Below are 24,539 nucleotides of genomic sequence, written 5' to 3' on the forward strand. Positions count from 1 at the left end.
TAACTTTATGGCTGTGATGTCTCCCTTTGACGCCAAGAAGCAGAAGATTTGAAGGAGAATAAGTGCTGTAGATGCTTAAAGTGAGAGTGGGGCACACGAGCCAAAGGACACCAGGCTTCCGATGGTGTTCACCAGCAAGATTTAAAAAGAGAAACCTATAAACACGCGCCCCACACTCCTAAGCTTACGTCCGACTCCCCATTTTTTTACCTTCTACTAGTGACCGTGGCGGCAGGGGTGGCTTCAATAAGTTTGGTGGTAAGTTAAGCTGGGGTACACCACCACTTTGGTGTGTTATCACCATTTTGAATCTCCCTCCTTATTCAGTGTCATGGTTATCAGTGTAACCAAGTGATTGGTAATTTTCAGTTATAAATCTCAACAGAGACAGATCATGATGAAGTCCATAATATTTTCAAGAAGTATCTATGCAGTTTTGTTTTACAGTTTCAGGTTTCAAAGCAATGTAGATAGGCAGCATAAGAACAGCTCATCTTATATAAATTTTTAGAAAGAATAAGAAATTCAGTTTTGTTGTTCATCACATCAAAAAAATATTTAATACCTGCATGAAAGTAGACAGACCTAAAGAAGTTTGGAATTGATTTCCAAATGTGTGTGTGTTTTTTTTTTTTTTTTTTTAATGAGGTACAGCCATCCATCATTATACCGTGGGTTGGTTGGTTGTATCTTTGTGTCATGCACATGTTTGTATACATGTCAAAATATCTCTTTCCAGCGATCCTGTTGCAGAGGAGCATATGATGTTGCTCTTAACCCTGTGGAACAAGTTGCCATGAAAAAAATTGCTTCTTTTACGTTCTAGTGTGTGTGCAATAGGACAGTGAGGTGGTATTAGGGATGTGAAATCTGCGCTCTAAAACCAATGTAGAATAAGATGGTTTGCAACATAAGGCTGGTGCCGTGATAGCCTTTTGACAAGGCCTTGTTGCTGAGGAATGAGACTAACTCGCCACACTGAGCATTTTGAGAAACGGGTGAATGCGAGACTGAGTGGTGCAGCCACGAGGCCTTTTCAAACCTTGGTTTTTTCCTGCTGCTTTGCGACATGTGAGCATGAATTATTCATGTATTCATGAGTCAGTCCGCAGTTGGTATGCTAATGAATTACGTGTCAATGCAGGCAGCGCAGGCTGGATTACGGAGCATCAGGATGAGCAAGCTGCCGACATGCATAGTCACTAGATGCGACGTCATTGTGAGTAGTGTGGTCACTGATTGGCCACTAACTTTTTGGTAGCAGAATCGACAAGAAACAAGGTGTAAGATGAGAAATTCATGTCAGGTTCCAAAAGGCCCCCTGGCTGCACCACTCAGTCTCGGGTTCGCTAGTTCCCTCATAGTCTCTTTTCAAGCCTCGGCCAGGAGGCCTTATCAAAAGGCTAGGGCTGTGCTAGCTCTGCTTTGGTAAGAGAGTTGCAAGTGTGCAAAACAGGGGGTTTTGACACTTGTAATTTTGTGTGTTGCATACAAAAATTATTCAAGGTACATCAAACTGGGTAAAAAAAGATACTGGAATGGGTTAAAGGGCCACATCTTGTGTGTGCTCATACAAGTGAATGTAGTAACAAAACACAGAAAATGGTCAACTGCGTCTGTGTGTATGGTGAAAAATGAGCACAAGTATGTTAATTCCTTTGTGCTAATATGAGTCTGATAAGCCTAATACTGTACCAGCATCCCTAGGGGGATCTTGCTTCTCTTTGGAAGCCTTATGCGATAGTCTGTCCCCTAGAGCTTTAAATGGGTAATACTCCATTGGCATTGTGATGTAAGTTTGTGTGCAGTATGCATTTGATTTAATGTGCAAATGAATAGCGGTAGTTTTCAGAGGAAATTATTTCAATTTTGGGTGGATAGGAAAATGTTAATCCTACAACACATATTTGCACAAAAGTTTATACACTGTTACAACGCATGAAAAAGAAAGGGGATCACATTTCTGTCATGTATATTATCATCTGTTTCCTAGCCTTTAGAGTTTAGTAGTTAGAGTGAAATACAAGAGTGGGAACCAGTTGAAAGCCCAGTGAGGTTTGTTGCATGTAGTTATTTTTTTGACTTGCTTTTGAGTTGAAGATTTGGCTCTGCAATAGGATTGCTTTTTACAGCAAAGGAAAAAACAAAACAAAGGAAAACGAAACAAAATCACCAACCAATTTTCAGTTGTGTAGCCATGTAAATGTATGTGAAACATGGGAGTGGCACAGTATTTTTGCTACAAATTTTTCTCTCTTTGTTTTGTTTTTTGTTTTGTTTTGTTTTTTCTTGTATGTGTGTGTGTGTGTGTGTTATGCAGGTGCTGAATGCACTGGGACTTTACCAAAGCCTTTCTAAATAGTCCTGTCTGTTAGAATTGTCCTGTGTCAGCTTTATGCAAAGCCTTCATTTCATCTGTGTGGAGCATGTTATGGGGATCATATTCACAAGCTCTTTATTACAGGAAGAGTTGTATAACTAGGTGCAAGTGCACAAGTCTTATTGGGAACACAAACCCAGTACTCAAATGTTTGTCCAAAAAAAAAAAAGTTTGTATACACTAAGCTTAGCAGCACTAACTTTTCTCAACGAGCTAATTTTGGTAAATATACTCAAAACGTGGGTAAAACAATATTACAGATGTGTCCTTGTTTCTTATATGTGTCATAACGATGAAAGGGGTTAAGAGTTATGGTGCCACAAATGCATATGTGGATGTGCCTTTGAAAGGAAGTGGTATTAAGCAAGCTAATGACAAATCGTATTGCAGACCTAGAAGTCATGAACTCTGTGACAACTGAAGTGAACAGATTTCATTGTGTTAAAGGCATGTGCAGCCTAAGGCTTGTGAAACTAACATGGCTTTTCTTTTGACTCTTATATAGCAGCTGAAGGCCAGATGGATGGAACAAGCAAAAAAAATATTGTTGTTGAATACATGTTTTGCGGCATAAACTAATAGAATGTTATCTTCCTTCTTGCATTTGAAGGTGGCGGCGGTGGATACGGTGGGGATTCTGATAACAGTGGTGACCGTGGCGGTAAGATTCTGTTGCTTCCTAGTAACTGACTGAGAGCAATTTTGGAAACAACCTTGAATATCATTAACTTGAGATGTTTTGTAGGAAAAAACCTCATCCAGGTATAGATCGAGTACAGAGAACCTTACTCAATTTTGCAATGTTGGGTGAGGATGCCGACATTTCTGCATGTTGCAGAGTACCTTTCAAGGATTATCATTTGGAATGCATGTATCATTAACCCCTCAAAACAGCCGTTTTGAATCAACCCCCCCCCCCCCCAAAAAAAAAAAAAAAAAAAAATCCATGCCCATTCCTCTGCACAAAATTGTTGACTGCCCCCCTAGCTGACTTTTTCCTTTCAAGTCTCACATATTTGTGACATTATTTGTGTGAAAATAGGACATACTGTTACGACAAGGACAAGTCCACCTTCATGTACATGTGAATTGAGTGAATGCAGTTCAAGTAGAACACATCAGCGAAAGTTAGGGGTAAAGCAGACAATCCGTTCAAAAGTTATGAATTTTTAGAGTATCTTCGCAGTCACTGCTGGATGAGAAAACTACCACAGTGTCTACAGTGTATGATGTCACATACGTAGAACAATATAAGGAAAATAAAAAGAGAATGTCACAAAAGGGAAAAAAACAAAGAAAAAAAAGGGCACATTTCCTTGACTTGTCACTGACGTATGTTAAGGGGAATATTATTCCCCCTGCCTTCTGAAAGAAGCAAGTCAAGCATTAATTTATTATGCGAGAAAAGTGAAAATAACACTGAATTTTCTTCAAGTTTTCTTTACTGTAAAAGTGGAAATTTTCACGCATTTTGCGCAATCAGAAACTAGCGCGAAAATAAAAGCATGCAAATATTTTTGCTTGCCATATGTTCCTGTAGTTGATGTCTTGATACCGCAGAATTAAAAACATGCGAAACTCTTCATACCCCGCCAAGCGCGAAAAATTATTCGCGCGAAAATATCCACTTATACAGTATATCGTACATATGTGACATCACAAGCTGTAGTAGTCTTCTCATCCAGCAGTTACTGAGCAGAAACTTTTAAAATTTATAACTTTTGAACAGATTGTCCGATTTTCCTCAAACTCTCACTGGTGTGTTCTACTGATATTGCTGCATTCACTCAATCCACATGTCTATGAAGGTGGACTTGTCCTTAAAGGAGTTTAGGCAGGAATGTACACATTTGACATGGTAATGGCATATTTTGAATGAAGATCATACAAACCTACTGTGGATTCAGTTAACTCCCTTTGGGCATTTGACTTGAAATTTGGAATATGTGACCGCTACAGAACGTAGATGTGCAAACTTAATCTTTCGTCATTGTTGAACAATGCATTGCCATGGTAACAGCATTTTTTGTCGAGCCCACCGGAGGTGAGGGGAGACTAAGGGATCGCCTGCGGCGTCCGTCTTCCATCCGTCGTCTGTCCGTAACGCTACAGAAACTTTAACTCTTTACTCTGGGCTTCAATTGCAATCAAACTTCGAGGGAAGAGGGGTCATACAAATTTTCACATTTTACCATATATGAAGGTCACCTCAAGGTCAAAGGTCACAGGCAGGGGTCAATGAACTTTAGGTCCCAATGTTAAAGGACAAGTTCACCTTCATAGACATGTGGGTAGAGTGAATGCAGCACTATTAGTAGAACACATCAGTGAGAGTTTGAGCAAAATCGGACAATCCGTTCAAAAGTTATGAATTTTTGAAGTTTCTGCTCAGTTATGGCTGGATGAAAAGACTACTATAGCTTGTGATGTCACTTGAGTACAATGATATAAAGAAATAATAGAGAAAATTCAACACATATCCATTTTTCTCGCATAACAAAAGAACACTCGACTTCTCTCTCTAAGAAGGCAGAGGGAATAATATTACCCTTAACATACGTCAGTAGCAAGTCAAAGAAATGTGCACTTTATTCAAAAAGTAAAGTTTTGTGAAATTCTTTTTATTTCCCTTATATAGTTGTATGAATGTGACACCATACACTGTAGTAGTCTTCTCTTCCAGCAGTGACTGCGGAGATCCCTAAAATATGCGTAATTTTTGAACGGATTGTCCAATTTTCCTCAAACTTTCTCTGATGTGTTCTGCTAATATTGCTGCATTCTCTCAATCCTTATGTATATGAAGGTGGACTTGTCCTTTAAGTTTTTATGGCGCGTTTCTACTATGGGTCATAACTTTTGATCCATAACTCCATTTGTGACCAAACTTGGATGGTAGATGTCCCTTGGGGAGTGGGTGGTCACCACAAGGTCAATGGTCACAAGCATGAGTCAACGAACTTTTAGAGCCCAATGTTAAGTTTTTATGGCGCGTTTCTATTATGGGTCATAACTTTTGATCCATAGGTCTGTTTGTGACTAAACTTGGATGGTAGATGTCCCTTGGGGAGTGGATGATAACCACAAGGTCAAAGGTCACAAGGAGGGGTCCACAAACTTTTAGAGCCCAATGTTAAGTTTTTATGGCGCGTTTCTATTATGGGTCATAACATTTGATCCATAGGTACGTTTGTGACGAAACTTGGATGATAGATGTCCCTTGGGGAGTGGATGATCACCACAAGGTCAAAGGTCACAAGGAGGGGTCAACGAACTTTTAGAGCCCAATGTTAAGTTTTTATGGCGCGTTTCTATTATGGGTCATAACATTTGATCCATAGGTATGTTTGTGACGAAACTTGGATGATAGATGTCCCTTGGGGAGTGGATGATCACCACAAGGTCAAAGGTCACAAGCAGGGGTCAACAAACTTTTAGAGCCCAATGTGAAATTTTTATGGCACATTTCTATTATGGGTCATAACTTATGATCCATAACTCCATTTGTGACTAAACTTGGATGGTAGATGTCCCTTGGGGAGTGGATGGTCACCACAAGGTCAATGGTCACAAGCATGGGTCAACGAACTTTTAGAGCTCAGTATTAACTTTTTATGGCGCGTTTCTATTATGGGTCATATCTTTTGATCCGTAGATGTCCATAGATGTCCCTTGGGGAGTGGATGGTCTTCACAAGGTCAAAGGTCACAGGCAGGGGTCAACGAACTTTAAGGGCCCAATGTTTTTATGGCACGTTTCTTTTTTTGCCATAGATTTTTACCCTTTATATCTCTTTTTATCTGTTATATCTCTTTATCTTATCTGTTATGTTCCATTCACGTACAATTTCTTGTACGTGAATGGGCGAGACACATTATTGCACTTGCCTTGTTTTAATTAAAAAGCATACAGAAATATGTGGATTCAGCTTATTCTCTCTTGAAGCATTTGGCTTGACATTTGGCACATGTGATGGCTATAGTACATACACATGCAAATTTATTCTTCCATAATTGTTGAACAGTGCGTTGCCATGGTAACAGCATATTTTGATTGAAAATCATACAAAAATACTGTAGATTCAGTTAATTCCTTCAGTCTTGAGCGTTGTCTTGAAATTTAGCACATGTGATCGCTATAGTGCCAAGATGTGCAAACTTCATCTTTCCTCATTGTTGTACAATGTGTTACCATGGTAACAGTATATTTTCAGTAAAAATCATGCAAAAATTTGGATTCAGCTAAGTCTCTCAGAGCATTTGGCTTCAAATTTGGCACATGTTACCACTTATTACCTAGATGTGCATAATTTATCTTTTGTCATTGTTGAAAAGTGTTGCCATGGTAACAGCATATTTGGAATAAAACTCATATAATGGGAATTCAGCCAGTTCCCTGAGCTTCTGAGCATTTGACTTGAAATTTGGCACATGTTACTGAGCTGATATATATAGTTGTGCAAACTTCATTTTTGTTAATTTCAAACATTGTGTTGCCATGGTAACAACATTCTTAATGAAAATCATAAAGAATTGCCAGTTTAGTTGTCTTACTCAATTTTTGAGCACATTACTTAAGATATGGCACATACTAACAGTGAGTAAAATACATTCTTTCAATGGTGAACAGTGCATTGCCATGGTTACAATTTTTTTTAAAATAAAAAGCATACAAAATTATTGCTGGTTGAGCTAACTCCAACAGTGTTACGTGGGGGTATTAATCACAGTGAGTGATAGTTCTAGTTTTATTAGCCATGTCTCATTATACCCCCGCCAAACGAAGTTTGAAGGGGGTATATAGGAATCAGCGGACGGTCGGGCGGTCGGTCGGTCGGGCGGTCGGTCCGTTGCAAATCTTGCGTCGCGAACTACTTCCTCAGTTTTCAACCGATTCCCATAAAACTTGGCACAGATGTGTGCCTTGGGTTGTAGATGTGCAAGACGTATTTTTTGACAGTACCCAAAAGTACGTTGCCATGGTAACGGCATATTATGGGCAAAAATGGGTACAAATCTTGCGTCGCGAACTCCTCCCACAGTTTTTGATCAATTTTTATGAAATTAGGTACAGATGTTCATCTGAATATGTTAATGTGCAAGACACATATTTCCGCAGTGGCAAAAAGTGCGTTACCATGGTAACGGCATGTTATTGGTAAAATATAGGGCAAAATGCTTCATGGCAAAACTGCTTCATCAGTGTTCTTCCAATTCTCATGGAATTCATATTGAATGTTTGTCTTAGGATATAGGTCAGCATGACACATTTCTTGACAGTGACAAAAAGTATGTTGCCATGGTAACAGCTCACATATTATGAGCCAAAATGATGGAAAATTTTGTGTTGCAAACTACTTCCTCAGTTTTTGCCCAATTTCCATGAAACTTGGTACAGATGTGTGCCTTTGGTTGTAGATGTGCAAGACGCATTTTTCGACAGTACCCGAAAGTACGTTGCCATGGTAACGGCATATTAATGGCAGAAGATCAAGGAAAGATCTTGCGGATTTAACTACTTCCTCAGTTTTTTGACCAAAGCTTATGAAATGTTGTTTTGACCAAAGCTTATGAAATGTTGTTTGGCGGGGGTATAACCAGTCGCTTTCTAGTTAGTCTTGGTACAGAGAGTTTAGAGGAGTTCTGATTTCTATGGTGCACAGTAAGTGTCAGGGAGAAAAAAAGTCATTTCTCTTCAATCCATTTATTAATTCAAGATAGTTACCTTTCTCTGAGACTGAATATAATATATTTTTTCCTTGACAGACATGGAAATACAAGAGGATACTGTTTTCATCAGTGGAATGGGCCCTGATGTCACAGAGACCAAGCTGTCACAATTCTTTGGCCAGATTGGTATCATAAAGGTAATGCTGATCTTTTCAAAATAGGAGGAATATTTTGTGTAAACTAGAACCTATTCGTCACCATCAATTTAGTGTCACCTCAAAAAACACACATCAGTATGTGTAAACTGCTAACAAGGAAAACAAATTTTGCATTCTTCTTTGGCTATGTGTCATTATACCACCAAAGGCATAATCTACCATTTGCAGATGAAACAAAAACCCAGCATTAGTGCCTTAAAATAGTTCTAAAATGTGAGTTAGGGATAGAAACAACCAATGTAAAAATTTGAACCAGTATAATCGATATTAGTATTGTTGAATATGGGTTTGTTCAAAAAGTTGGGACCCAAAATTTGACACATAGGTCCAAAATTAAACATCAAATTAATGAAAATGATTGACATTTATAGTTACATCTAGCCATACTATAATATATTCCATATAGGATTTGCTTGAAAATCCCATATAATTTTCTTGAATGAGAATGAGATTTATTGTAAATACCGATGTTACATGGACACCACATTGAGAATGTTTTGTATCTTTCTCCTTTTCTCCAAGAAATGGCATGAGAATTGTAAGTTAATAGCAGTAATATCACAAATGAATACCATCCACACTATGAACCAAGAATCGAATGCTCATGTCCTCAATTATCTTTTTTAGGGAAAATTTGATCTATCACTCAAAGAAAGTGAAAATGGATCCCCAAAATACCGGCATTACGCTGGACACCATCCTGACACAGCAGAGTTTGAACACGAAGTGTGGAAATACTTGGACACTTTCTTGCTTTCATAATAGATGTATTTAGTGTCACAAATGAAGAAATTCTTTGAATTTATAACCACTTTGGCCTTTCTTATAGCTGAAATAAAAATATGTAGCAGAATACTATCGTTACATCCTTTTTTGATCATTGGACACCACATGTAACATCGGTATTGACAATTTTAAGACCTATATTTAAAAAAAAATAAAAAAATTGTTTGGTACGGTATGAATTATTTTGTGGGAGAAATTAGCCAAGCAATGGTGTTTGCTTAGATTATTGCAGAATTGCTAGTGACGTGGACAGTGTGCTCAATACTCTGTCATTACAATAACCTGTTAAAATTAAAAGCAAAAGAGGCTAAAATGGCAGTGGACACCATCAAATAAGTTCATTTTTACACAAATTTACCAACAGGGGAAGCATGTTTGGTATTTCATGGTATAAGCCCTCCTATGATATTGATACTCAATGCAAAAAAAGTTCGGTAAGAACAGAGCACCAAGACACAAAATGTTGGGCATGTTGAGTCTGTGCCCAAAAAACCCTGGGTCCCAACTTTCTGAACAGACCCATATACAAAATGTGAACAATAATTAAAATAAAAATGCTTCCAGACTATACTGTCTACATTTATGGTTTAATGAGAAAAATGGTAATTTCTCCTCATATTTTAGGCTTTATTACAAAAATTGTACATGGTAGGATGTTTTGTGATACTGTATACGCTATATATTTCGCGGGGGTTTTATTTTCGCGAATTTCGCGAGTCGGGAGCTATTCGCGAAATTAACAACACACGAAAATATTACCTTCCAAAATGAATCCCTTGCCTTGATGATACGAACATTTCAGTACTAGTATACCATGTCATGGCTTACCGAACAGACCATACTGGCTAAGCTTGTTTACACTGTACATACATACGTCCACTTCTACTTATGAATACTGTACATAGAGAGCCAATCCATTATCGCAAGGGGACCACTCGTCAGAAATCTAGCGCGATGGACTTAACCACTTCAAAATGTTGAATTCTAACTTACTAGTTTGCAGAGTTTGGTAAGTTTTTTTCATGCAGTATATAACTAGTATCATTCTTATTTGCTAGTAAGTTGAAAATTCACACTTTCTCTGCCACTTCATATTTTCTCTGGTCCCCCAATCGCGAATTTAACCACTTGCGAAAATGTGTGACAGCGGCAATTCGCGAAAATTTATGTACGCGAAAATTATAGCGTATACAGTATTACTGACCTACACATAAGCATCAAAAGTATCACTGCTCCCAAAGGTAAACTGGACCTTTACGATTTGTGGCTGCTAATTCTGGTTGTACTACTTCTGTTTGAATTGCCAAAATGTAAGAGACTACTTCTAAAAACCATAGTACACAAATCAATGTAGTTTTCTTATTCTATGTAAGTCAGCTGTATGTTTACTTAAGAATAATGATACAGTGCTTATATAGCGCATATCACTACCGTAGTGTCTCTATGCGCTGTAAGGGAGAGGGTTGAAAATGGAAAAAGGTGGCAACAAGTTATGATATGCAGAAGAGAAAATGGAATCAGAAACATCAAGGATGATGAACATCTTCCACACATGAAACTGATGACACATGACTTATTTTCCTGGTACATTTCATTGTTCAGTAGATTTCTCTGTTGTTCATATGGTTTAGTTTGTCAAGATACTGTAAGTAATTGATCAGCTGTACCATATGTGCTACTGCAGAAGACACTGCTTGTGAAACAGGAAAAATTAAGCAATTTTAGTATATGATACCCGAGTGAGGAGTTGTACCTCTTTGAATAGAAGGTATGTACAGTCATACTTAGCTGGTATTTTCTTTATTTTTTTTTAAATTGGTAGCTTGATAAGAGAAGTGGAAAGCAAAGAATCTGGATCTACAAGAACAAGCAGACTGGTGAGCCCACGGGTGAGGCCACAGTGACTTATGATGACCTGATGACAGCCAAAGCAGCTATTGACTGGTTTAATGGTATGTAAAACATGTGTGATTCTTTTTTTTTTTTTGGGGGGGGGGATAGTGTGTCTGTTCATTTCTAGTTCCTCTGACTAGATCAAGCCAGTAGTGCATTTACAGTTTGTTTCCAATTTCTTATTGCAAATGTAATCAATCTGTTGGGATAAGGGGAGAGAAAAGGATTTATGACCATCACATTGATTTTTTTTTAGCTCACCTGAGCCGAAGGCTCAAGTGAGCTATTGCGATCGCTCTTCGTCTGGCTTCCGGCGTCCGTCGTGCGTAAACTTTTACATTTTCATCTTCTTCTTGAGAACCCCTAGACCGATTTTCACCAAACTTGGCAGGTAGCATCCCTAGGGGGATAGGATATCAATTTGTTCAAGTGGGCACCATTCCCTACCTGAGGGGGGCCCCCAGAGGGGCCCAAACCCCCCAAAATTAAGGAATCTTAAAAAATCTTCTTCTCTAGAATCAGAAGTGATAGAGCTACGTTAATACTATGAATTAGTACATTGATGACTGTAGTTTCAAGTTTGTTCATGGCGGAATCAGGGGTGCCCCCCTTGGGACCCAGGGAGGGGGGTGGGGAGGGGTTCTAATGAGGCCCAAATTGTACATTTCCATCTTTTTCTTGAAAATGCCATTATGAATTTCCACCAAAGTTGGCAGGTAGCATCCCTAGGGGGAAAGAATCTCATTCCCATCAAATGGGCACCATGCCCCTTCTGGGGGGCTCCAGGGGGCCTAAATTTAGACCAAAATTGTAAATTTTCATCTTTTTCTTGAAAACCCTATCACTAATGTTCACCAAACTTGGCAGGTAGCATCCCTAGCGGGATAGAATCTCAATTTCATCAATTGGGCACCATGCCCCACCTGGGGGCCCCAGGGGTCCCCCCCCCCCCCCCCCCCCTCCTGTAAAGAATCTTTACAGATTTTCTCTGGAACTGGAAGTGATTGAGCTAAGTTAATACAATGAGTCAGTATATTGATGACTGTTACAAGTTTGTTCATGGGAGAATCAGGGGTGCCCTCCCTCCCCCCCCCCCCCCTCCACCCCCTTGGGACCCAAGGAAGCGGGATGGGATGGGGGGGGGGGGTCCAAATGCGGGCCTAAATTTTCATCTTTTGCTGAAAACAACATAATGGATTTTCACCAAACTTGTCAAGTAGCATTCCTATAGGGATAAGATCTCAAAGTGTTTGAATGGGCACCATGCTTTCCTTGGGGGCCCCAGGGGGTCCAAACCTCCTAAATTAATGAATGTTAAATAATATTTTTCTCTAGTTCTAATCAAAAGTGATATGGCTTTAAGTCTTTTTTCCCAAGCTGCATAATCCAACATTCTATAAAGTACAGTGTACTTGGCAGGTATTTTTACCAGTGTGATGGAATATGTTAATGGACACCATGCCCCCCATTCTCAAAGCTACCCCCACCATAAGTTTCCAATGTTCTCAGGTAAGAGTCTGTAAGAATGCATGGAAGGTGAACTTGCGATACTCAGGTGAGCGCATGACCCGCGGGTCTCTTGTTCTTATTGGGTTTTTTTTTCTTTCTTTATGTGTCTTATTGATGGTTGACATGTGTATTTGCTTTCATGCCAGTTTATGCCAGCAGACCTCCCAACCATTGTAAATTTACAGGGAACAATCTGAATTTTGACCTTTCCAAGCTCTTGTTTCAATAGGAGTTTCTTATTTTTCTTGATAATTTTACTACACACTCCTATGGGAACTGTTCTTTCTTTCCTGCTTATGAGCCAAATCATCCCTGTTTTTGTCGAGCCCACCAGAGGTGCAGTGAGACTAAGGGATCACCTGCGGCGTCTGTCTGTCCGTGCGTCCGTCCGTTGTCCGTCCTTGACGCTACAAAAACTTGAATAACTCTCTACAGAGGACTTTCATTTCAATCAAACTTGGAGGGAAGAGTGGTTGTACAAAGTTACACATTTTACCAAACCTGAAAGGTCAAAGGTCACAGGCAGGGGTCAATGAACTTTAGGGCCCAATGTCAAGTTTTTACGGTGCGTTTCGATTATGGCTCATAACTTTTGATGTATATGTCCGTTTGTTACCCAAACTTGAATGGTAGATGTCCCTTGGGGAGTTGAAGGTCACCACAAGATCAAAGGTCACAGGCAGGGGTCAATGAACTTTAGGGCCCAATGTTAAGTTTTTACGGTGCGTTTCGATTATGGCTCATAACTTTTGATGTATATGTCCGTTTGTTACCCAAACTTGAATGGTAGATGTCCCTTGGGGAGTTGAAGGTCACCACAAGATCAAAGGTCACAGACAGGGGTCAACAAACTTTTAGGGCCCAATGTTAAAGGACAAGTTCACCTTCATAAACATTAAGATTGAGAGAATGCAACAATATTAGTAGAACACATCAGTGCAAGTTTGAGGAAAATTGGACAATCGATGCAAAAGTTATGAATTTTTAAAATTTTTGTGTTGGAACCGCTGGATGAGGAGACTACTACAGCTTGTGAGTCATATGCGTACAACAGTATAAAGAAAATGTAAAGAAAATTCAACATATTTTCACTTTTTTCGCATAATAAAAGAGCGCTTGACTTGCCTCTTTCTAAAGGCAGGGGGAATAATATTACCCATAACATTTGTCGGTAACAAGTCGGAAGAATGTGTACTTTTTATGCCTCCGCAACGAAGTGGCCGGAGGCATTATGTTTTCGGGTCGTCCGTCCGTCCGTCCGTCCGTCCCGTTTTGTTTTTGTCAATATCTCAAGAACCGTGTGGTGGTTTTACATCAAACTTGGTATGAGGGTATATCCTTGGGGGATGATACTTTGTGTGGATTTTAGGGTCACAGGGTCAAAGGTCAAAGGTCACAGGTTATTTTGTGAAAAAAAAAATGAAATTTCATGTTTTTCTCCATATCTCGCAAATGGTTCAAGGTATCTTCATGGAACTTAGTATATATGCTTGTACCAATGGGCAGTGATTATCTAGGGAAGTTGGGGGTCATGGGTCAAAGGTCAGGGGGTCAAAGGTCAAGGTCAACTCCTCAAAATATCACTACTTTCCTTAAAATGCAATATGCCTGAAGGTTTTTTTTTAAAAAAAAAAAACTTGATGTACATTTGTATGGCATGTATTACCCAATGTATATTTTTGGGGAAGTTTCTTGCCAAAAGGTCAAAAGGTCAAAGGTCAAGTGAAAGTGCTAAATTGCACTTTTTCCTCCATATCTCGAAAGTAACTCGAGGTATCATCATGAAACTTACATATTCATGCATGTTCAACCTAACAGTGATTCTCTTGGGAACTGTGAGGTCAATGATGAAAGGCCAGGTTTAGATAATGCTATTTTCCCATTTGATACTGAAATTATACTTTTTCTCAATACCTTGAAAATTACTCAATGCATAAACTTATAAAAGGGTCAAAAGTCAAGTAAAAATCATCAGTTCCCCAAATACCTGCACTCTGACATTTTAATCATTCATCCAATTGAACCTAGTTCTAGGAAAGTGATCATTCAGCACATTTGTGTCAAACCTGTCATTTTAATATTTTGCCAATTGTGTGAAACTGTCATCACACATTGTCAAGACATTGTACTATAGACCAGAACCATGCATTATGGCGGAGGCATATCAGTAGCCGTAGCGATATATCTAGTTTCAAAAGATGAAATTTTGTGAAATTCTCTTTATATTTTCCTTATATTGTTGTACGCATGTGACATCTAAGTTATTCACACACTGCAGTAGTCTTCTCATCCAGCGGTTACTGCACAAAAACTTCAAAAATGCATAACTTTTGAACGGATTGTCCGATTTTCCTCAAACTTTCAATGATGTGTTCTACTAATATTGCTACATTCTCTCAATCCTTATGTTTATGAAGGTGAACTTGTCCTTTAAGTGTTTACAGCGTGTTTCGATTATGGCTCATAAATTTTGATCCATATGTCCATTTGTGACCAAACTTGGCTGGTAAATGTCCCTTGGGGAGTTGAAGGTCACCACAAGGTCAAATGTCATAGGTGGGTCATAACTTTCGATCCGTATGGGTCATAACTTTTGATCCATAACTCCATTTGTGACTAAACTTGGATGGTAGATGTCCCTTGGTAAGTGGATGGTCACCACAAGGTCAAAGGTCACAGGCAGGGGTCAACTAACTTTAAGGGCCCAACTTTAAATTTTCATGGCACGTTTCTTTTTTGCCATAAATTTTTACCCTTTTATATCTCTTTTTATCTGTTATATCTCCTTTTTTTTTCTGTTATATCTCTTTCTTTTTTTTCTGTGATATCCCATTCGCGTACAATTTCTTGTACGCGAATGGGCCAGACACATTATGGCACTTGCCTTGTTCAGTTAGTTAAGTTGGGCGGTATGTGCCAGATTTCCACTCAAGTACCTTAAATAAAGAATGCAGAAGGCATTGTATCTTGGTGGTGTAGTTACTATTTGTCTTTTTATATAAGTGGATGTAAGTGATGTGATCGTTACTGTAAAGCTGGAGGAAAACTCATTATTTTTACTGATTATATTTTTTCTCCTATTGTGATCCAAGGCAAAACTTTTATGGACAAAACCATCAAGGTAGAGCTTGCTCAGCGCCCTGCTAACAGAGCTGGTCGTGGACGTGGACGTGGTGGCTTTGACCGTGGCGGTCGTGGTCGTGGTGGAATGGACCGTGGTGGACGAGGTGGTCGTGGAGGTGGAAGAGGTGGAGGATCATTCCGTGAGGGAGACTGGGAATGCCCGTAGGTGTCAATGTTTGTCATTACTTTTGTGTGTGTGTTTCATGCCCCCACTGTGCTGTGTTTACTGTTCTTTCTCGACTTTAGGATTACAACAGAGCCATTTCTTCTATATGAATGTTTATACTAGATGTTACAAAAAACATTTCATGCTTTTGATGCTTAATAGTTCAAAAACTATATATCAGGGGTGGTATTCTGAGGTCATAATTAAGTCTGTAATTAACTTTGTAGTTAAGTTGAGAAGTTAATAGGCCCTTAATCATGGGCAAAATTGATACTCTGAGGACGTAAGGTATGATTAAGTCCCCTATAATTATCGTAGGTTCCTCCCATCTAATTGTTATTCCATCCAATCAGACGCATTGTCAGAAGCCAAAATGATGAACGCGCGCGTAAATATGCTCTCAATGCACGCTCCTCCTCACACCCCCTGTAATTATAACGCAAGAGCTCCGTGCGCACACTCCGGTCTTTGATTACAACCCTTCACCTACGCACGCGAAGAGCTCACATAAAATGGCAAAATTCCTCAAAGATCGCTTATATTTCTTTTTTATCTGAATTCTATGGATACCATAACAACAAGACTCGACTACTCCTCAGTAACCGGAGAAGGTAAGCATCGTTGTAGCCAATAAAAAATGCTGTAATGCATGATATCGGAATAGTTAATGACACTCTTTGGTATCATTAAGTTTTCCTTTAACTTTCATACTTAAGCTCAGAATACCGATTTGTAATTAACTCTGTGATTAAGTCCTCGTGCTCGTGCGTTGGTACACGCAAGCATGTAATACTTTCCCGCCAAAACACTTGTTGTCATGGTAGATAAATAAACCCCCTACTTAATTAAGCTCTCAGAATACCAATTCGGTATTTAAGTGCTAATTACACCTTAATTAAGCCCTCAGAATACGGCCATAGATAGAACTGTCATTGATATTCATGAGTAATAGCTGAATAGTGTACAATTTAGTTGACACTCCCGTACACACCAATTTACTTCTGTGCAAAGTTTTGTACAGAGGGTTGAAAATAGAGCAAAATCTGAAATCTAACTGAAAAATTAAAGGGATGGTACAGTATTGGTGGAGATGAGAATTGGGCTTTTAACTTTTTGCTAGACACCAAGAAAACACTTGTGATATAGTACAGAGCATACCATTTTAAGTGGAATTCAAAATTTATTTGATGAAAATCAGGTTTGGAATGACTGAAACATCCAAAAACAAACTAACACAAGGCAATCGTAATAAAGTGTGGGTCCCACACTTTGTTGGAATAGCTCTTTTTTGGATATCTCAGCCATTTCAAAACCAATTTTCATCAAATAAACACTGAATTCCTCATAGAATTACATGCTCTTTCATATTTCATAAGAGTTTTCTCATTATCTCAACAAAAAATGTTAGAAACTTGAGTTTAGGTCTCAACCAAAACTGTACGATCCCTTAAAAGTTGAATTCAATGAAACTGAATTATGCTGTCATTGTAAAATTGCCTGCAACAAAATTGTACACTATTCATCTATTGCTCATATCAATGTCAGTGTTATCTGATATATAGTCTTTGAACTACTAAGGATCAAAAGTGGGAAATGCTTTTTGTGACACCCAGTATATACAGTCAACCTTGCCTACGTCTAATCTATTGGGCCTATGAAAACACTTTGACTTACGCGAAATTCTGCGGAAGTCAAATTTTTTTTTCGACTTGTATTTCCTGATGAATTTTTTTTAATGCAGTGTCTTTTTTATGTTTTAATTGGCAGTGAAATTACAGTAGACGGTAGTAATATGTTGTACTTAGTGTTTTTGTTTTGTTGAAGTTTTAAAAAAGAATTGTGAAGCTCAATTATTGGACTGCGATAATCGAAATGCGTTGCATGTAATGTCTGCAAAAGATTGCCAAACGAACGTGGGAGTTGAGGGGGGTCATTTGTTTGGGGAAGTCGGTTTTACTTCTGCAAGAATTTCAAAACAATTAGAATTTTTTGTGAACCTTTTGCGCACAATGAGTAATGATTTGGTTGTGATTTGTTTTCGAAAATGTCTTTAATGTCTCGTCATAGCGCAAGACCTTTGCCAGACATGCGCGATGTTCGCAAAATCGTTGTGAAAAAAGAATTGTGAAGCTCAATCATTGGACTGCTATAATGCTAGAATGTTTGCAAGCGTAGCGAATACTAGAGAATGCAATCAAATTCCTAAGCAATTGCAGTCAAACTCGCAAACTGTTTTTATTGTTGGAAACAGTTTTTGTTGTCGCAAAGAAATTTTGAACATGCTACACTCGCACACATTCGCCACTCAGTGAGATTGGTGGCTTGTACCTTGGTGGCTTGTACCGGATTGTGAGTTTGTTTGTTTTTCTTCCTTTTTTTCTCCAAACCCTGCTGCGCTGCCCGCACATCGCTCGCCTTTACCCTGGTGCATGTGATTTATGTTCTTCTCAGCCGGACATCCAGGATACAAGAGACATTAAGGTTAACTTGTATTTGACCCTTGGGAGTATTTTATTACAAAAGTAGTGTGTTTTTTCCTTCGTTTATTTATTCACCCTATCCGTGTCACGGGCCGATTTAATCGGCCCTATTTTGATTGAAAGATTACTTCAAAGGCTAGGACACTACCACTTTATAAACTCATTTGTGATTGGCTAACAGTGTAAGGAAACGATATCAAGTGTGAAAAAAGCTTCCCAACCTTCAACCAATGAGGAAAGCCTTCTGAAAGTCCAAGAAATTGTGGTGGCCCCGCCCATGTTTATTTGCATTCAGACTGCAATGTATTGTGTACAGTTTTGCCAGAGGTTTCTTGTGTGGAGAACTTACACAAATCTGTATATGTAGGACTGTAATAGAGATTGCCTTGTGCGATAAAAAGATTGTACACATGGGTCCATTTTTGTCTTGCCCACCGGAGGTGAAGGCGAGACTAAGGGATCCAAATGGCGTCCGTCCGTCGTCCGTAGTCCGTAGTCCGTCGTCAGTCCGTCGTCCGTCCGTCGTCCGTCGTCAGTCGTCCGTCACAAATGTTAAAAGTTTACCTGCAAGACTCTCTTATGATGCATAACTTGGCAACTGTTACAGCAATGGCAGCCACACTTGGGTGATAGAATCACTAGGGGTATCTTCATGTTATGGTGTTGTCGGAGGTCATGTGATGATGTCAAAGGTCATTTGAGGTCATATATTTAAGAGTATGTGCAAGACTCTCTTTTCTATGTTAAAGTTTACCTGCAAGACTCTCTTTTGACAAATAACTTCACATGAGTTGCTTGGATTACAACCTAACTTGGGTCATAGATGCACTGGGGGTACCATCATGTTATGGTGCCGTTGGAGGTCACAGGATAAGATCAAAGGTCATTTGAGGTCATACGTTAAAGTTTACTTGCAAGACTCTCTTATCACACGTAACTCGACACATGTTGCTACAATGGCAATCAAACTTGGGTGATGGTAGATGTCTCTTGGGAAGTTGAAGGTAACCACAAAGTCAAAGGTTACAGACGGGGGTCAACGAACTTTTAGGGCCCAATATTAAGTTTTTAGGGCGCATTTCGTTTATGGCTCATAACTTTTGATCCCTTTGTCCGCTTGTGACCAAACTTGGATGGAAGATGTCCCTTGGGGAGGTGAAGGTCGTCACAAGGTCAAAGGTCACAGACAGGGGTCAGCAAACTTTTAGGGTTCAATGTTATGTTTTTAGGGCGCATTTTGATTGTGGCTCATAACTTTTGATCCCTATGTCCGTTTGTGACCAAACTTGGACGGTAGATGTCCCTTGGAGTTAAAGGTCATCACAAGGTCAAAGGTCACAGAAAGATCTACTTTCAGGCCAACATCTTTCACAAAATCAGAAATTACACAAAATGTGTGAAATCTAAGTTGTAATTGCCATAGACTTTTGTTCATAAAATAAAAAGTACTGATGCTATTGATGAAAAAACTCATATCATCTGAAAGTTGAATAGATTCTCTACAACATCTGTGAGTCCTTTTTGTGATACAAGAGCATGTGTGAAAAAATGAGGTGATAACTTGTAGAAGTAAGTCTGCAATGATAATTATGTGACATAAGAGGGCGTCCTACTTAAAATTTAAGGGCGCCCTCACTCAGATTTATGTAATATGAAAGTTTAGACCATAAGCTTTTAAATGATGTATAACATGACACATTAGTGTCAATAATAACAATCAGAAATGGCCATCAACAATCTTGTGTCTGCGCACTGCAAAATGTCTGAGTAGTCTGGCTACGGCGTATGTGACAGAAATGAGGTCAAAGAATGAAAGAATGCTTCATGCACTTCCATGTTTGAATGACGTACCGGGGGAAAAAAACTTTGACTTGTGCTATGGAAATACAGTAAACCTCGGATAAGTCGACGTCGAGTGAGTCGAAAATCACTTAACTCGAAGCAAAATAAAAAGTCCCGATTTTTCCCTATGTATTTTCTCTAAGAAATATTTGGATAAGCCGAAGTACGAGAGTCGAATTTCGGCTGTGTCGAAGTAAAAAATTAAGTCCCTTTTGTACAAAATACACGTAGTATACATCACTTGAGCCGAAGAAGATTTGTCTGGCATTCTCATGAGAACAAAAAAAAATCGGCATGTCGCAGAACCCCGTCCCTGCCCTGCTGCAGGTAAGCATGCACACTCACCGTACCGCTCCGCACGCATGTCGAATACATACACATGTATACATGTATACACACAGCACATCGATCCATACTTTATCCATACACACAGCACATCGATCCATACTTTATCCATACACACAGCACATCCATACTTCATCCATGTCAAGCCAGAACTCCTTGGTCAACCAATCGCTGCTTTGATATTTTAGTGACAGGCCAAGTGGGCGGAGCTTGTTTGTGCGTGCCCGGCTGGCTGTATAGTTTTGTTCAATGGAGATGGGATGGGCCTGGGAGAGTGTTTGTCTCAGGGTAGGTTGACAGAGATGGCTACCTATAGCTATGTTGCACCATAGACATAGCACATGCACATTGCCACGTTAGCGCAGACATTCTCAGAACTATGTTTAACTACTAGTATTGATACAAATTCCACGTTCAATTTAGAACAAAATAAGAATGTTATCTTCAAGAACAGACAAATTTGAATTCAAACACACACACGGATGCACAAACACACACACACACACACACACACACACACACACACATGCATGCAAATGTACTATAATACATGTACATAACTGTGAGTCGGAAAATAAATCGACTCTCGCGAGAGTCGAAGTTCACTTTAGTCGACGCATTTTTGTCAGTCCCGAGAGCTTCGACTCATGCGAGGTTTACTGTATGTATTTACACAAATCTGGACTCAAAATTATCCTTGACATAGGCGAAATGCGACTCAAAAAACTTCGACTTGTGAAAGATTATTTTAAAGAAATAATTAAAGAGAAAATCGGGACTTTTCTGGAGCTTCCACTTGGCCGAGTTTTCGACTTGTGCGAGGTCGACTTGGGCGAGGTTGACTCTATGTGATTACAATTGAGGATGAAATAATGTCTTGAGGTAAATGGTAAAACAGCAGCAATGAAATCTGAAAGAAAGAAAGAAAACCCAAACTTTTAGAGCTTTTATAGATAAACACAAACATGATTAATCTCTGACACGAATGTGATTCACAGAATTAGTTTTTGTAGGCAGTATCTAGCTAGGTGGAGTCCCAAATTTCACAATCGCTCTCTCCCTTGGAAGTTTTTGGCTGAATGCCATCAAGCTTGTTATACCCCCGCCCACACATAGTGTGTAAGGGGGTATATAGGAAATCACTCTGAGGTCGGGTGGCCAGTCGGTTGGACGGGTGGGCGGTCCGTTGCAGAATCTTGTGGATCGAACTCCTCTTTCATTTTTTTATAATTGAAGCAATTTAGTGATGCTGCTGTGAGAAACATCAAACATACTCCAATGTAAGAAAATTGCCCGACAGAAGGAAAGAATATGTCAGGTGAATTTGTATAAACATTGAGTTGCCCTATTTGGGTAGAGGTCAAAGGTCAAATTGAAATACCGGTTCAAACTAAGAATTTGCCCACCCCTGTTGTTTAAATCAACAGCTAGATGGACAGAACTGAGCCTGAATATTGGTTGGGAATCAACCAAAACACTTTGAAGGCCAATACATTATCACGGACACTCTACATGTCTGGATTTTATAGAGTATAGTAATCCTGAATTGAGGTAAAACATCTCTTCTGCATTTTCCTTGCAGATCATGTGACAACAAAAACTTTGGCTGGAGGCAGACATGTAACAGGTGCTCGGCAGCAAGGGAAGGTGGAAGTGGAGGTATGTAGCAATGTGAAAGCAATTAGTTATATATTGATCAGAATGGTGCTTGTACCAGCTTTATCGTGTAATTACTCATTTTGTGAGAACAGCATTTGTGACCCGCTGCAACAATAGGATCCGAAAGTCAGGGGAGGACAATTTTCTGAAAACGACATGACATTATTCCCTTTTTCTTCCACTTTAATGTCATATATAACATGACTCATAACAGTAGATATCGGAGATATCGATGATTTTATTAACGCATCTCGAGTGGTTTAAGAAATCAGTGTTTCAAGAAAACCACCTTCAAAGTTTTCCTTCCGACGATATCATGATCAAGGAGAAGCAAGACAGTTTCACCGTTTGACAATAGATGGTACGCTTCTAGCAACCTCCACGATGTTCATTCAAGCGGTTCATTCAAGCGGTCTACGCACGACCAATCAGTAACCAGGATGCCACGCACTGACCAATGAGCTCACTCCCTCGTTGCTAGGGGCGGAGTCTAGCTGCGACGCTAAATCCAAATCTTCAGACACGCTTCTGTTCTGTTGAAAGTCGGAAAATCATGGCCCAGAAAAATGCTATTTTCTTGCCTTTTCTTTGATCATTTAGCTTTGAAATTTTTGGCAAATGATAGAAGATACATTAGACTACAAAATTATGTCAAAAACATAAAATCCGAACGTTTTGCAGATTTTGATGATCTGACTTCAAACTCGATTTTCTCGGCTCACCCGTCTGCGACTTTAGGATCCTTTTGTTGTAGCGGGTCACATTTACAGAAGTTTTTAAGTTGGCGCATAGACTAGGGTATCCTATCAAATAAGCTTGTCCAGGCAGTCCTTTGCCAAAGGCTATAAATATTTTCAATCCTGAGTGACTCGTTAAAATTCATCAAATTTGATAAACCGTGAACATCACTTTGCTGCAGAGGTACATATCAGCTTATTCATGTGGAAATAGCTGTGATTTGTGCTGACATGAAAACACACAGTTCACTTTTGTCATTTTCAAAGTACTTTGACCCTTGTCATTTGCAAAGAGTTTAAGGATAATGCAGGATATGAACATAATTAGATAATACTCAACACAGCCTGATTAATTACCATATTAAGGGAAAATGGAAGGTGTAGGAAATATTTATTTCATACTCCCATTTTCATTCTAGGAGGCCCACCAGACATGGGTGGCATGCGTGGCGGACGTGGAGGTTTCCGTGGTGGACGTGGTGGCGATCGTGGTCGGGGCGGAGACCGTGGTGGAAGGGGTGGTTTTGGCGGTGGAGATCGTGGCCGAGGTTTCGGTGGTGGACGGGGTGGATTCCGTGGTGGGCGTGGAGGACCTGGTGGTCCAGGCGGCCCTGGTGGACCCGGTGGCCCTGGAGGCCCAGGTGGATTCAAGATGGGTGGAGACCGAATGGACCAACGTAGGGAGAGGAGAGACCGGCCTTACTAGACTCTACGTGCGTATGGAAGGGGAAACAAAGCAGTCTGAGATTTTGTATAGTGTAATCTTATCCATAATGCTTTTTTTTTCCGTAAGTGGGGACCATCATGCTTTGTTGTACACACACTTTATGTTGAAGACCAAGTTGCAGAAAAATTGATCTTCTTTTTCCTTTCATTTTCTATTTGTTTTTTTACCTGAAAGGCAGTGATCATCACCACACTGTCTGTATCTCCTTTAGATACACACACAACCCCAACAGCTGTCATATGACCCACCTCTATGACTTTGATAAAGTGTTAATAAATCTTACTCTTTATTTTGTTGTGCATCTTGGTCACTCATTTAAATACGGCTAATAGTGCCGATTTGTGTATCCCTTACATCTGCCTAAAAAATGTTGGTAAATGATAACCATTCATTTTGAATTGGTCCATTTTCACATTTTTGTTGAGTAGCTGATGTAAGGTAAACTGGATACTGAATGGCAACTGCGAGAAATATTTCTTTTCCCATCCACACTGTTGTAAATATGTATTTCTGAGTGGAACAAAGTGAACACATGAAAATATTAAGTTTTTAAGGGCTACATAAAAGTTGTAAAATGTTGTGGTATTTTGTCTTTTGTATTCGTTTTGAACAGCGGTGATATTTATCTCTTAGTGCAGCATACCACAGTAAGTGTTGGTGTAAGTAACTTAAGATCTTAGAATAAGTCATATTCATTTATTAGACCCTACTGCAGTTAGATTGTGCATTTAGATCATAAGAAGCGACAGTGATCATCAATTGGGCTGCACTAGGTTATGTATAAGGTGGAACATTACAAGAGACCCACCAGACTTACCACAGTAAGAAATAAGTGCTGAGATGTGAAATATTATCAATCACCACAAAAATCTGAACCAGCTTTTTAATGACATGCAAGGTGTTTTTTTATGCCTCCGCAACGAAGTGGCCGGAGGCATTATGTTTTCGGGTCGTCCGTCCGTCCGTCCGTCCGTCCGTACGTCCGTACGTCCGTCCGTACGTCCG

The 24,539-nt window shown here is 39.5% G+C and overlaps 1 protein-coding gene across 1 annotated transcript; it reads left to right on the plus strand.

Annotated features, from left to right (window-relative positions):
• Positions 1 to 1,949: 1,949 nt before the first annotated feature.
• On the plus strand, positions 1,950 to 23,655 carry LOC139713252 (RNA-binding protein cabeza-like). The gene is made up of 6 exons (XM_071624996.1): positions 1,950 to 3,041; positions 8,146 to 8,246; positions 10,876 to 11,005; positions 15,548 to 15,740; positions 21,994 to 22,070; positions 23,227 to 23,655. Exons 2-6 carry the CDS (start codon positions 8,148 to 8,150, stop codon positions 23,511 to 23,513), a joined length of 786 nt encoding a protein of 261 aa, XP_071481097.1. The 5' UTR covers positions 1,950 to 3,041; positions 8,146 to 8,147; the 3' UTR covers positions 23,514 to 23,655.
• Positions 23,656 to 24,539: the final 884 nt, after the last annotated feature.

Source organism: Diadema antillarum, unplaced genomic scaffold (genome assembly GCF_040938485.1).
Source record: "Diadema antillarum isolate AM-2024a unplaced genomic scaffold, OU_Dant_1.0 seq00001932_RagTag, whole genome shotgun sequence".
NCBI lineage: Eukaryota > Metazoa > Echinodermata > Echinoidea > Diadematoida > Diadematidae > Diadema > Diadema antillarum.

Bases quoted from the DNA above. Each gene is read 5' to 3' on its own strand.
- LOC139713252 (XM_071624996.1), top strand. From the start codon at position 8,148: ATGGAAATACAAGAGGATACTGTTTTCATCAGTGGAATGGGCCCTGAT. The intron at 8,247-10,875 runs GTAATGCTGATC...TTAAATTGGTAG, and splicing joins GCCAGATTGGTATCATAAAG to CTTGATAAGAGAAGTGGAAA. The intron at 22,071-23,226 runs GTATGTAGCAAT...TTTTCATTCTAG, and splicing joins AAGGGAAGGTGGAAGTGGAG to GAGGCCCACCAGACATGGGT.